General features: G+C 42.7%; 1 protein-coding gene across 1 annotated transcript; it reads left to right on the top strand.

The window, feature by feature from the left end:
• The first annotated feature begins 536 nt into the window (after positions 1 to 536).
• On the top strand, positions 537 to 6,850 carry LOC133625628 (uncharacterized). Its single transcript, XM_061998181.1, has 3 exons — positions 537 to 1,237; positions 3,507 to 3,595; positions 4,150 to 6,850. The coding sequence occupies exons 1-2, from the start codon at positions 537 to 539 to the stop codon at positions 3,580 to 3,582; spliced, it is 777 nt and encodes a 258-aa protein (XP_061854165.1). The 3' UTR covers positions 3,583 to 3,595; positions 4,150 to 6,850.
• The last annotated feature ends 8,388 nt before the right edge of the window (positions 6,851 to 15,238 follow it).

The following is a 15,238-nucleotide window of genomic DNA, read 5'->3' as shown; positions in this document are numbered from 1 at the left end:
GGCCGAGGGAGGTGGTGGATTCCCCATCCCCGGAGACATTTAAAAGCCGTGTAGCTGAGGTGATGAGAGCCATGGTGGGCTTGAAAGTGTCAGGTTAGTGGCTAGACTCTATGATCTTAAGGGTCTTTTCCAAGAGAAACGGTTCTCTGTTTCTATATAGACATATACATAGTGAGGTACACATACAGAGTTGTACACATAGGCAAAGGGTAAAGAGACATAGATGCAGACAGCTGTAGACCTCCGCCCCTGAGGCGCCGGGCCTCACCACGCGCTCCCGGCGGCACGGGGCGGCCCCACCGCCCGCCAGGGGCGGAGCCTCAGGCGGAAACCAATCAGAATCGTGAGAGTGGCGGCGCGCGGTCAGGGAGGGCCGGGCGGCGCGGCGGCGGCCGGAGACGGGCGTGCGAGGGGGCGGCCTCGGGCGCCCTCAAGGACAATGGTGGTTTCTTTACATTCTGCCCCAGGGGTTCCAACGGACGGGCGCCCGCCCGCGTGCCTGCCCGGCGGCGCGGTCAGCTGAGGCGGCACCCAAGATGGGGGCGAGGAGTGGTGTTGCCGGGGTAGTGCAGGAGAGCCCAGCGCCGCCGGGTTGGCCGCGGCCTGCGCCGCCAGGTAATACGGGCAGTGGCGGGTGCCGGGAGTCGCTGGTCGAGGCCGCACCTGGTGGAGGAGGGATAGACCGCGGGTGGGTGCGCGGCACAGCGCATGGCCCGGGAAAGATAATCCGTCGCCTCCGGGTCAGACAAGTTGGGAGGGGAGCCGCGGCAGCACCCCGCGGGTCGCCGAGCCGGGCTGGGCAGCAGTCCCCTGGGCGACGGGACCGTCATGACCGAGTGGCGGCCGTGCTGTCAGCCCGCGGTGCACGCTGGCGCCCAGCCCCGCTGCCCTGCGGAGGCAGCCCCCCGAAGCCTGGCCTAGACCCTCTGCCTGGAGCGAATTCTCAGGGCGGAGAACTAACGAAATCGAGGCTGGTGCTCCATCGCGCCCTTAACGGCATCCACTTCGCCTGTGTCACCCCGCCCAGGTGTTCTTGTCCCGGGAAGATGCACGCATTTGGAACAGAAGCAGCAGTCTTTCTGGAGCGGCTCTTTGGGGTTTTCAGCGAGCGCGTACGGCGTGGGGATGGGCGGCTTGCGCAAGCCTGTGTGCCCCAGCTGAGCCAGTGCCAGGGAGATGGCCCTGAGAAGGTGGAAGCAATTCTTCAGCCGCTGGTAACTTATCCCCTGGGGTTGAGGTAAGTAAGGTACTGTTTGGGGTTCAGTAGGCTTGAGCGTAAATGGTGGAGCAATTAGTGTGGTGGTGGCCATGGGAGACAGGTAGACTCTGGGAAACAGCGCTTGCTTCAGTGCTGTTATCTGAACCTCGACATCTCATCACTGCCCAAGCGCTTAGCAGGCTGCCCAGACCGCTGGGATAACGTGCTGTCTTCATTTATGTAGTTGGCATGGTGATTCATACAAGCTTAAAACTATTTGGAAGTGTTTCAGAATCAGTACTGAAGGATTACAAGGAGGAGGAACACCTGAAATTATATTCCTTTCTCACCAAGCTTTTATTAATTTAAAAGTGGAAACACCAAGATAAGCACTATAATTATTTAAAATGTTCTTTTGTTTTCAACTCTTGAAAGACCTTCTGATTTCTAACAATATAAACTGTACAAAATTCCAGTTATGCTATTGAATTCTTTTTTCTCAAACAATGGATTTTGAAATGACATTGTTTTTACTCAATCCTGGTTAGTTTTATCTTTGCTTTTCAGATGGGGACATATGAAGGGTGGTTTAGAGGTTTTTTTGTGTTTTTTTTCCTCCTGGCATTTCAGGGAACACTGGTATTCTCCCTCATACTACTTCACATTAAAATTTATATAAAGATTTTGGAAAGGATTCTGAGAAATGGTTTACAGTTAAAAAGCAGTTAAAAGAGTCTGGAGGAAGGTTAGATGGATATTGCTAATGGCTGTATGAGACATTTATTTTTGCTAGTTGGGCTATCTCATCTAAAGACTTAGGTTAGCAGTGCTGGGACTTTAAAGGCCAATAAACTACCTTGTGCTTTTTCATTTTCTTAGTCCATTTGGACTGGAGCACGTGAAAAGCTGGTGGAAACTAGAAATATTCTGTGTTTAATTAGTACATTAATTCACTTTTAGTTTGGACATAGAACTGCATTTGTGCTGCTGTGGCCTAAACCCTAGTTTCACTATTTTGGAGGGCAGAACTAGGTAGAACAGGAAATAGCAGTGTTTGGCAAGTGGTCATATTTCAAAAAATCAGCTGAGGTGCTCAGAGAGGGCTATACAGACTGAACTTTCCACCAGAAGTAAATTTCTTTATTTTGAAGCAAAGAACTGTAGTAGTATTGTTGCTATTTGGCAGATCTAAAAACATTTCTTTGCACAGCAAAAATCGTTGAGTTAATGTTTAAGTAGTACCAGTATTCTGGTTTTTCTGCATTCTTTTCCTGTCTGACTCATCTTCAGCTGTTTAGTTGTCTTTGCATTTATCTTACACAAAGAAATATAAAAATCAGAGTATTTTCCTGGATCTTAGATACGGGAATGACCACTTTATAATATGATGTATGTGCAAAAGCAATAAGCTTTTGTAGGTGGAGACAAAACTCTAGTCCATGGAGAACTGCATGGCTTTGGCTTCTTGTGCTGGAAAAATGGATTGCTACAAATCAGGTACAGAAATACTTATCTGACTTCCGAGTGCCACAGCTCTGACTTCCAGCTGACTTTCAAGTGCAAAGTGTCTGGTTAGTTGCTTATTTAATTATAGGCTTTCTCATGTTTCATGGAATTTTGTTTTTAAAGATGTTGCAGAGGTGCTTTTGCTTTTAATAAACTTGTCAAGAAACAACTGTTAATTTTCACACTGGAGAGAAAATTGGTATTTTTTGGTTTTGCACAAGTAACAGAAGTTGGCTTCTTAGCATCGAGCACTTCTGTAAATGGAAAGTATGAGTGTAATGACTTCTGCATTTGTGTAGCACCTTTCTTATATTAAAGGTGGAATAGCACAGACATCAGATGAGTCTTTATAGGCTTTAGATGGTGAGGGATGTGCTTGCTGTATTGCTATTTTCAGACAGATAGGTGCAATATGTTTCATGCGTAAAGGAGAAACTAATCTTTTTTCCTTTTTTTAATTTGGTACACTGGGATGTGCAATCAGACTTTTTAAAGAAGTCATTTGTTCTTGTGGCTACCAAGACTTGAATTTTTTTCTTTACCTTCTGAGGAAAGATGTCTCTGATGGGATTGCAATTCCTCACAAAGTGACAATTTTCTCCATTTCCAAATGTGTAGACACTGTTTAGACATTGCTAAGGGAGGAGAACATAACTGTGGAGTAGCCTTTAGTTGAGAATTGGGTATCCTCAGAGAGATATTTCAGTCTGCCTCAAAATGTTAATGAAATACCTAAGCTTAGGTTTATATGGTAATATAAATGAATAAAAGTTTTACTGGCCGTTCTGTTATATTGTTTTAGAAAACTGTTTCAGTTGCTCTTCAGTGAGAAACTGAACTTTGTTGTTCTGGGAAGAACTACAGAAAGATGTCTCTGAGGAAGTCCTTAAGGTGAGCACCTTGAAGAGGCTCCTGCTTCTTCAGTTATGTAGAATGTTCAACTTTATTAGGTCTTGTGTTTCTTTCCTGCTAGTGTGACTGCCTGAGATGCTAATATGTTATTACTCTTCTAGGCAACTGAAAGGGGCTGTAATTCAGATCCCTTTCTGAAGTTAATCCAGTGTGCCTGCAAGTGATTTCTCTGGCTAGAGAGGAGAATGTAGATAGGCAAGGAACAAGCTTTTTTACGTGGTCTTTCTAACACACTTCAGTCCTGACTGTAGCTACTTGCCAGAGTCTTGTGTCTACAGACACCTTTAGTATTCATAAAGCTAAACCTCACTATGAGCCAAAATAAACCGTGGTCAGCAAGTACATTTTAATGTATGGGGGGGAGTTTTCCCCCTAAAAATCTTAATTTTCATGTTCTTCACTCCCCTTTACCCTTATTAATGGATTTCGATGTGAATGTTTCTTCTTGTTTTGAAGTTTCCCCTATTTAAGTAATTTATTTAATATTTTTAACAGAGTCTGAAAGGTTTACTCTTTTATTATTTCCCTGCTAGGAGCTGTTTGTAGCATTTGAGTGCACCCAGAACTCGCATATCACAGGATAAGAAGAGATGACTACTCTCACAGATTCAGTTTGGATGTTGTTTCAACTCTCCGGAAGCTTTTGCTGCGGGCTCTCCAGAGGGGAAGAGCCATGTTGGAGTTCTTCCAGGAGGAACAAGGCAGACACAGCTCCTCGCTCTAGCAGTATTGCTCTCTACAAAACATCTTTATTGAATTTCTTCGTGACACCTTGATATCTCTGCAGAGGCTTCAGTGCAGTTCTGAGACTTCAACAGAATTAAATCAAAGAGAATTAGCAGATGCAATTTACGCCACTCTTAGCATAGTGACTTTTGAGGTGGGGAATCAGGCAGATGAAGTACGACACCTATTCAGGGAGCTCTTGGATGTATGCTGGGAGGAGGGAAGCCCACTTAGAGAGAAGCACCTACTAAGCTGTATGCTGAGGAAATGGAGCCGTAGCCTGTTAAACCTGTGTAGCAGTGTTCTCATAGAGACAAGAGAAAAGTTCCTGGTGTCAAAATCAATACGAAAAGGTTTGGTTTAACTTTTTGCTTTGTTTTAATTTCTTGTTTAGCAAAGCCATTGAGGTGTTAAACAGGCAAGCTGACAGTAAGTCATCAGCAGTGCTCTTGCTAAGGTGACTTCACAAGCCAGACAGTCTTAGAAAAGATGATGCTAAAATGAATTAAAGCAAGGAATTGGCATTTCTGCAGTCTGTGCTGTGTTCTTTTGTGAGCATTACTATCCTTTGTAGTGTGCTTTCAATCTGCTCAGAATTTCTCCTGCTGAAGATCTTGCTTGTGACTAGAAAATTGAGTCTTCATATGTATATTAGGTTTTTATTGGTTCAGCTCCAGCTTGGGGTCATCTGTGTTGGAGGATGTTCCATTTCAGGCCAGTAACACTTCAGCTACCTCAGTAATCTCAAAATGTTCAAACCCCTTAATAGTAAAAAAGAAAACTAGACATGGAAGGAGATATGGAGTGGGAAAGATGATGCAGTTCAATTACCTACCTGCTTTGCCAGAGCCTAGTTGTTGGTTTTGCACAGGCTGTAACTTCACAGCTTCTGTCTCCTCAACTAAATGTTGCAGTCACAGAGAGCTAATGGCAAGTGTTGCCTATGCAAGGAGGGAAAAGCTAGAACACCTATCCTCTTTTGCTTGCTTTGTACACGGAGGTGTAGGTCAGTGAGGTTTGTATCCTCTCTCCTCCCTTTGCACAAATGGATAAGGGAAGTTCAGGTTGATATGGCAGACTGGCATTTCTGATAACAGCTATAGTTAGTGTTTCCATGTGGGGGAAAAGAAATGGAGATAAGGATGCCTTCACTCTTAATGAGAGTAGTTCAGTTCTCCTTTTGCACAGACTAAGAAGTTCCTGTGCTGGACAAACCTTTGCTAAGGCCCTACAAAGCAGCGCAACATGTCAGAGCACAAGTGAGAATTCCTGCAACATACAGATAAATTGCATATGACTATAGAAAGGCAGCATGACCTGAGCTCATGCAAACAACCTGTGTGCTCAGCAGGCTCTGGTTACCTTAACTGTCCAGACAGTTTCTTGGTGTGTTCATTTTCTATCAAGTTTCTCTCTGGCTTTCTTGTTATCCAGTAACAATATGTGAGAGTCTTAAATGTTAACATGTAATACATAGTTAATATTTGAGGGACTGTTGAATGTTTCTCAATTTAAATTAACAGCAATTATGCTTCTTTCAAAAGTGCCTCTCTGTAATGGAAGGTAGTCTTGTCGTGATGTTTTTTAGGTTCATCTGAGCAGCTGGATACAGAATGAATTGTTTTGAGTTTATTTTTGGAAGACAGCCTATTTCTACTGCTTGAGCTGCAGCAAGCAGTTTTTTGGAACAGATTCTGGTACGGCCATAAAATCATTAAGAAGGTGTCATGGTTTAGCGAGGAGTCGCTTTTGCTTGGTAATGGGGAGGGGGTTGCAGTGCAGACCTGGTAAAGAGTTCTCAGGCTCTCCCCTGGCTTTTGGGTTCAGACCCACCTCTTGGCCTGGCTGGGCGAAGCTGGGGCCTCTGCCTTCACTAGGGACAGGAATTTGAAGTGCTTGGGAGGAGCTGTAAGAGCGGTACGAGATGGAGGTGACCACATGGACCCCACAGTCAGAGAAAGAGGAAGGAAAGAGGAACAGCAGACCAGAGACCCCTCTGCAAGCTGTGGTGAGAACGCAGCTGTGCCCCTGCAACCCATACAGGGCAGTGGCAGGACTGAGAGCCACCAGCAGCTCCATGTGAGTGCACCTGGATGGGTGAGAGACTGTGAGGAGGTGGCCATGGTGCAGGTCGTACTGGGGAGCCTGTGGGCCACAGAGCAGCCCCACACGAGAGGCAGAGAGGAGCTGCAGCCTTTGGGATGAACACACATTGGAACTGCCTGTGCAGGGCTGCCGGGTGTGTGAGGTACCCCACGGACATGCAGGGAGGACTGGTTTGGTGCTCACCTGCCTGACTGAAACCCCCATTCCCTTTGCTGTTCAGTGGGGAAGGTGATAAAGACTGAGCCCAGGAGGAGGGGATGGGTGGGGATAAGGTGGTCTTAAAAGGCTCATTGTTCTTTTCCTTGTTGTACCACTCTGTTGTTTTGTGTTGGTTATGTTTTGGGGTTTTATGACTATATTTTAGTTGGTGGTGGATTAAATGATTTTCTGTTTCTTCCCCAAGCCTGGTCTGTTTTGTCCTGAACCAGAAGTGGTAATTAAGCCCTCCCTGCTCTTTGGCAATTCTCAGGTCTGTGGTACTTGATTCTAACCATGGCCTTTTGTCCCTTGATAGGCCTAAACCATGACAGAAGGAAACCGAACGGTGGCTAAAGTCAGTCCCTGTATTACACACAGTAGTGCATAGAAGCATTTTGCTTTCAAATAGTGTTTACTAGGGGTCTTGACTTAAAGGAACAAGGAGGTAACTGGTAATTACTCTCCTACTTTCAGCTATGTAATGAACTCGAAATGATTTTAGTAACAACTCACTGCATGCAGCCTGAAGATTAGATCTTAAGGATTTAAGAAGTCCTGTGTTCTACTTGTGTTGGTTATGCCACTTGATTTACTCCATGACCTTGTTGCTTTCCTTTCTGATGCTTGTGGACTTGCAGCAGTGAAACTAGTTTGCATGGTAAAATCTATGTTTTAAAGAGCTTGAAGACCTGGTGAAAAATACTCTGGTATGAATGAAATTATGTGACTGTGTTTACAAAGATAGAAGAAGCACAGTACAAGTCAGTAGTCACTGTTAAAATGCAAATATTTAAAGTTGAACATATTTCTACCTCTAAATAATGTTCTCAAGTTTCTTACATAATGCCCTTGACAGCAACATAATCAATAAAAAGCACATAAACATAATCACAGAATCTTAAGAGTTGGAAAGGACCTTGAAAGATCATCCAGTCCAACCCCCCTGCCAGAGCAGGACCACTTAGAGTAGGTCACACAGGAGCTCCTCCAGGTGGATTTTTAATGTCTCCAGAGAAGGAGACTCCACAACCCATCAGGGCAGCCTGTTCCAGTGCTCTGTCACCCTCACAGTGAAGAAGTTTTTCCTTATGTTTCTTTGGAACTTCTTATGTTCCAGCTTGTACCTGCTGCCCCTTGTGCTATCATGGACCGTCATTCAGAACAGCCTGGCTCCATCCTCCTGACACCCACCCTTTACATATTCGGAAACATTACTGAGGTCACCCTTCAGTCTCCTCCAAGCTAAAGAGCCCCAGCTCCCTCAGCCTTTCATCACAAGGAAGATACTCCACTCCCCTAATCATCTTTGTGGCCCTGTGCTGAACTGTCTCCAACAGCTCCCTGTCCTTGAACTGAGAGGCCCAGAGCTGGAGACAATATTTCAGATGCGGTCTCATGAGGGCAGAGTAGAGGAGGAGGAGAACCTCTCTTGAAGTACTACCCACAGACCTTCTAATACACCCCAGGATGCTCAGCCCAACAGAGAACCTGCAGTTCCCATCCTTGTCTCCTGAGTGGGATGTCAGCATGGGAGCGAATGGCCTGGCTACACACCCTTGCAGCATCTGAAGAAACTTAACCCTATCCCTGCCAAACCCAGGACATTTGTCTAGAAGAAAGTGTATTTAATGTGCTGGTTTTGATTTGTTTCTGTTTTAGATGAGAAAGAGGAAGCTTTCAGCCCGTCATTAGAAAGTACAAGTAGTGAGCTAAGCAGCAGTACCTCAGGTATTAAGCCACAAAGGTAGTATTTTTTGTCTTGACCATGTGTGTGATGAAGTACTTGCTTGACTAGTTAATGTAAATTACTGCTCTGTGCAGGGCAGAATTAGAACTTTTAACTTCTCTGAGCTCCCATTTTTTTCTAGTTAGGATAGTCATATATCTCTTCGTTTGGAATAAGAACATTAGATTTTTCTTGATAGTTTTGACTTGCAGGAAACAATATGCAATGTAGTGAAGCAAACCATCAAAAAAGCTCATAGACTGGTAGTCATGTAATCTAAATCATGCTTAGGCATGCTAGATTGATTTAATAGGTCTAATACTTAAGACTTCTCCCTTTGTCCGTATTGAACCAGTGCCCTAGCGTTGCGTCCAGGTGATGTAGCTGCTAAACAGCATTACATTTGGATAAGATCCAAATGGAAAGTAACAATGAAATTGTGGTCGTTTTGAACAAGATTTTTATGTTGACCTCTTTACCCTAAAACTTCTTTTTGACTGCTGATACATTTTTGTGTTCAATATGTGAGGTACTGTTACCTCATAGTTTGAAGTTCAAAAAGGTTTTTGCCATAGCAGTATACTGATTAATTCTGCTGTCTTGCAGAGGGAAGTACCAGTAACATGTATGGCTTGAGCAGTGTGGAAAGCAGGGTGAGACAACATCAGCAAAACCTCCTCATTCCAATGATGCTTTCCTGCTGGTTTCAGACCAGCTGAGGTCATGGCGATGCACTGAAACATACCCAACCTACTCAGGTTTGCTGAAGGGGGAGCATTGCCATCAGCAAGTGCTACCATGGTGTATGCAAGCCCCCAATTTATTATGAAGGATTACATTATCTCAGTTTTTGTTATTACATCCTGCTGACCTTCAGATTTTGTCTTTTTTCCACTTTCATGCTGCTGCTTCTCACGCTTGCAACAGGGCATTCCATAATATTACCTCATTTGCCCATAATGAGAATCATAATCTGAAGGTCAGTTTACATTTTTGCTAATTACCAGTTCTTTATTCCCACATTTCCCCCTCCTTTGTTTAGTAGCTTCATTTTCATGGTGATCATCACATGCAGTTGTGATTTGGCCTTTACTTCATAGAGAATGATGTTATTCACCCATATCAAAGACAGCAGGAGATTCTCCCAGCTGCAGAGGGTAATCTTGAGGGGCATCCCCACTAAAGGGGGAGGATTTTTAGACACACTCCAAAGGAGAGTATGCAGAAATCCTCTCACATGCCACAGAAATGGGACTGGGCTTTCACAGAATAAAGTGGCTGTCAGTCATCTTGTTGAACTTACATCTCTGCAGAGATAGCGGGAACATCTAGTTTCCCGCAATGATGTTATCACAGAGATGTCCTTTTCACTGCCCATTAGCTCAAGAATCTTCTCGTCCTCTGAAGTTATCCTTGGAGATAGTTATGTCAGGCTGATATGTAACGGCCTTTGCCACTAGAAAACAGCATGACCTTCAGCTTGTGTCTTTTCACTAGGAAGAGTGCCCTGGTACACTCCACCTCCTGACTGTAGTCAATCATCTTTACCTCAATGCAAGTACCTCTTGCCTCCATGCTATAAAAGTGCCCTGTATTCTATATGCCATCATCAAACGTGTTAAGAAACTTCATTCTCTATATTTTCCTGTATATATTTTAATGTGGCATGCCTAGGTGGTGTTAATCATATTAAGTCTTGAGTCATACACCATGCTTTCAGATATATGATGATTATCAAGACGAGGTATAACATGTTTAGTATCAACAATACTCTTTCAGGATGTAGTATTCTATGAACAATTCCAGTAGCAGTTGGAGACCGTCCATACAAAATGTCCCACCAGTGATATCCTCCATCCTTTTTAACCATACCAGCACGTGATGTATGTCCTGTGTGTCATGGTAAACTGTTATCAGTAGTCAGTAATCATGAGTTCCCTCCTTCAGTCTTTATATCAGGTTGTGTAGACCAGGGTGCTCTAGTAGCTTCTTGACCATCGTGATGTTCATACTTAAGGTGCTGTTGACAAGGCGTTGTATAATACAGAACTGCTCTGTATATTCTGGTACACAGTCCTCAGTAGTTAAAATCTACTATAGATTTTAACTATATAGAGTAGTTAAAATCACACCCTGAAATTTAAGTAAAATTGCAAATGCATATATTTGAGTGATTGTTAAGTGATGCTTCCAGATTTTCTATTAACAAACTATCACAAAGGGTTCTCAGACATACACAACCTTTTCCAACATACTCTAGGACAGACTGCATCATTACCAGAATACAATTCAAAATGACAAACACTCTGTTCAGTGTCTAAGCAAACATCTTGAGCTTTTAAAGTATTGCTTTCCCATGTATATCCTTGTGTTCCCTTTCACAATGCAATGAAAAATGCAGAAACAAAATGTATTCAGTTATAGCAATCTCTTATTTCTAAGTAGTGACAAGCATAAGCAAAGCAATGCATCTAATCATTACTATATGAGAATAGTGATAATGATTAAGAAAGATACATAACCCATTGCCCTAATACTTTACCATCACCTGGATCCGCAGTCGCTGGGGAGCCCTGATTGCAGTGAGGATTTGGGGAACCTGTCCTGGAAATTGGGAGTTCCTATGCAATGAGTCCACTTGTAGGTGAGGTTTCCAAAGTTGTTGCAAGAGGGTCCAACTTTTTATATTGTTGAATAATCTTACATAACTTTACTGGTGGAACATCCGGTTTTATTCTCTTTGCAGATGCCACCTGAAGCTTGGCCAGGGCCCTAGGAAGAACCAAGGGAGTTTCCTTATCTACTTAGTTCTTTTTCATGTATCACCAACTGAGGCTAAACATCTGATTTCTCAGCCTTGAACACCAGTCCCTGCACAGACAGAAATAGATACATTAAAAAATACAGTCTTATAAGCATTTCAGCTACGTCCTTCACTAATAATTGGAAACTTTTTCCTCATTAATAATTGTATTTTGTGTAAGCTACACCTTCTGCTAATAATCATGCATATATCACTAATGATTAGCTACTTATATAACATGTTGTTGGGAGGTTCACCTATAGGTTAACTTTGGTTGCTCAGGCCTCAGCATTTCTGTCTGTGACGGTAATCTGTTAACAACCAATATTGTTGCTTAATTGTGCCTGAGTTCTAGCCAACAAAATGTAAGGATGAGTTGTGCAGATGGCGACTTCATGATCCATGGCACTATCATTGTGAAGACTATAAATTGCATGGTTCTGCATACAATGTTATATTCGTAACATTCAAATGATATGACTGATTCTCTGTACCCCGAGGAGGAAGCCAAGCTCCTCCAGTCTACTGTGTGTTATTACTGGCTATTGGTATATCAGGATCCCACCAACTTAGTGGGGCAAAAATGGTGAGTCGATGACGTGTACCCAGTATACTTGACCAGTTGCTTCTGGCCAAAACAAAAATAGCAAACTTACACTTACTGTCGAGTTAGTTGAGATAAGGGCCAGACAGGCAAAAAAGGTATTTTCCAGCATTGGTATTGCTCCTACCCATGCCATCATATTCTCTGCTTTCTGTTGTAGTTGTTTGAGACTTCCCCAAGTGACAGCTGCAGTCACCAGGTTCCTAGGAAGCCCTCGCCTGCACATCAGTTCCCACATCATCAGTGGAGAGGTCTGGGGTATTGGGTTGAATGGTTGATCCAGCTCATGGTATGGCTTAATTTTTCTTTCTGGTATCCACTGACGACCTGTGAGTGATAAAACATAAGCATACCTTTCTTCCACACCAACAGATCTACTGACCCTTGCCAGGCTGAGTCTCCTTCAGGATCCTTGTAGAGAGCCCATGGCTTAGCTCTAAAGTCTGTTGTAGTGCTGAAATGATGTTTTGCCACTGTCAGGACAAAACAATTTCAGTTTTAAAAAAATAAGAATATATAATGCCTTTGCCAGTGTGCTCAGAAAACCCCCCTTTCTTTGTTTTAAAATCAGGGCTTTCAATGTAATATGTTCATCTTCAACTACTGCCTGTCCTGTGGGATTCTACAGGATACCAGTCCCACTGCTGTAAAAACAGTTGTATATTTCGAGCTGTGTTGCCAGAGCTGTTACTGGTTTTAATTTCAGCACCCCCAGGTTTGCAAAACAGCTGGAACAATGACTTTGTATGTGCACAACCTTTTCCCAGAGGCTGCAGTGGCATGTATCATCCCAGAAAATGTATCAACCATTACATGAACCCACCATAGGCTACAAAACGATGGTATATGCGTTACTTCTGTTTGCCAAATTGCTTTGGCTTCCAGGCCTCTTGGATTCACCACATTGATGGGAGGGTACTTCTGGTCTGCTGGCAGTCCAGGCAAGCTTGGATGATGTATGCTGACAGAAACATCTGCTCCTGTGTTGATAAGACCTTCAAAAGTTCTGCCCTGAATTTCTATGGTTCTGCTGGGGTTGGCACAACATTGAAACATGTTAAAAGGTCTAAACCTCCTTCAATGTAAAAGGCAGATGAATTAGTTACAGCGGAGGCTAGCTGAGTTAAATATTGCCATAGTGATCTTGCTGAAATATGTGCAGTGTATGTGCTTGTAGTACAGACAAGCATGAAACATGCACCATACAGTGTTGATTATATTTCTTTGAAGCTAAATTCACCCTGCTGAGAACAGTAGAGGCAGAAAGATACGAAACCAACAGTCTGGGCAGTTGCAGTTCTTTGCTGCCTCACATCTGTGCATACCTTTCTCTGTGAGGCTTTTGGGCTGATGCTCTGAAAACAGATCTTGAGGTGTATCAGTGACTGGATCCTCTGCAAAAACAGTGGCTTGGCTGAGTTTCAGATAGTGATTACTGAAGCACTTCATAGCATTCAAGCATTGCATTGGCAACAGATTACTGCTCAACTCATCAGTTGTTTTTGATGTCAAGTGTGCCACTTCACCTCTTACCTACTTACAGGGCCAAAAGAAGCGTTTTGTTTTGCTTTGTATCTTTTATTTTCAGTATTGTCAATGATAAAGAATTCAAGCTTTCTTTGTGTTCTGTTGGTTTGATAGTAGGAGCTTGCTGTTTCTATCTACTCTGTGTTTAAATTTTTAGAAGATATTCCTTGCTGAATAAGAGTTTGTTTAAAATAGTTTACTTTGAAGGCTCAGGTTCATAGATCTATCTTGTTACATGGTGTATTGAAATTGTGAAGAGTCATTACAAAAGATGTGTCATTCTAGTCTTGCAGTAAGTAATAGTTGAGCTTTATAAAAATAGTTGAAAAATGTCTCTTAAGATTCTATATTTTTCAGATACTTAAAGCTCTCTAGAAAAAAAAACACCACCATTTCAGCTTCCTGTGGCTGTGGGGTGTTTTCAGTTAAATTACCTGTTTTATTTTATTCCTTCATCTCTAAAAACTCCCAAAACATTTTGACCTTTGAAAACTTCTTTTGACGTGCTCTGTAAGTACATCAGTCATTATTTTTGAAAGGTGGCTTTGATGTTTAATCTGAATACATTACCTTTCTTGGTGAATTGGTTTTCATGTGGCGCTACCAAGAGGCAGTACAAGAAATGACAAGAGCAGAGCACAATAATGAGAATCAAGCATCAGATGGCACTGGAAGCATCAGGAAATCTGGCAGGGGCCGTTCCACACTGCAAGCGATTGGGAATGCAGCAGCAGCTGGTAAGGACTGGGTTTTCGAGTCCTTCTCAAAAAGGTGAGAAGTGGAAAACAGGAGAAAGCAATTTTAATGCTGTCATAGTGAGCACAACAGTTTTTTTGAAGAGTAAGTGGTAGTTCTTTGACTTCAAAGGAGGCTGAGAATGCTGAATTTGTTGTCAACACCCAATTAGTTGACCAATTAGTTTTATCCATTTTGCAGTAATTGGTCCATGAAGCAGCCAGCTATTGAATTAGTTACCTAAAGGATTAGAGAATAATTTTCCATGACAGAATCTGAGATAAATATACCTGTGTAATTAGTAAGTGTGTGTTTTACTGATGCATGTAGGTATGGTGTTTTATTCCATCTTGGACGTTACTGACAAATTGCTTGCAACTTCTGGAAGTCTTGCCCCTATTTGCCAAGAAAACTTCTGGATCAGCATCATCCAGCTGGAGCATACTGATCCTCTGTGGGAAGTCCCTGAGTCCTTTAGCAATGGCAGCATTTGACCTAGCTAGTACACAGTGCCATCTTTGGAAGACCTGGAAACAGCTTTTGGAAACAACAGAGATTACAGTACAATAGCCTTGACACCAGGGGTAGGCTTTTGATTTTTGTCTTTATCAACATGGGCCTGGGAGCAGAAAATGCCTGTCTGTTCCAACTCTGCTAACACAAGTCTTATTTAAATCTCGTTTTCACTTTCATGGTAGTTTCTTCTTTTTCCACTCCTAACTTTTATTTCGTTCCCTTTGACACAGTGACTTTTCTAGGCCACTGACCAGACTTTGTTTTACTGCAATCTGAAGGTGTAAAAGGTTTCCCAGCAGTTCTGCAGCAAATAATCAAAATCCTCTGCTATTCCTGCACATCTCAAGTGTCATCCAAGCCAAGCAGTATACTTAGCTAATATGACTATCTGTTGAAATGTGCTTAAATCAAATGATTGCCTTCTGTTGCAATGGAACTTAGACCTTTCCATATTTTAGCTGTATTTAAAACAAAAAAAGGGGAGGGACAAGCTCCATTCTGAATAAACTGAAGCACATTGAATTGGGCAGACTAATTGTATTCTAATACAGTTTTTGTTCTGTGGATCTTTTTATGTGCAAAAGTATTTCTGTCTTCCTTATAGTTGCTATTTCTTTCTCTCTCTTTGTAGAGGTCTCAGATGAGAAAATAGGGAGTGATTTTTGATGCAATATCATAGAG

This window comes from Colius striatus, chromosome 6 (genome assembly GCF_028858725.1).
Source record: "Colius striatus isolate bColStr4 chromosome 6, bColStr4.1.hap1, whole genome shotgun sequence".
Classification (NCBI taxonomy): Eukaryota; Metazoa; Chordata; class Aves; order Coliiformes; family Coliidae; genus Colius; species Colius striatus.
This window is presented reverse-complemented; position numbering and strand designations above follow the sequence as displayed.

Bases quoted from the DNA above. Each gene is read 5' to 3' on its own strand.
- LOC133625628 (XM_061998181.1), top strand. From the start codon at position 537: ATGGGGGCGAGGAGTGGTGTTGCCGGGGTAGTGCAGGAGAGCCCAGCG. The intron at 1,238-3,506 runs GTAAGTAAGGTA...ATATTGTTTTAG, and splicing joins ACTTATCCCCTGGGGTTGAG to AAAACTGTTTCAGTTGCTCT.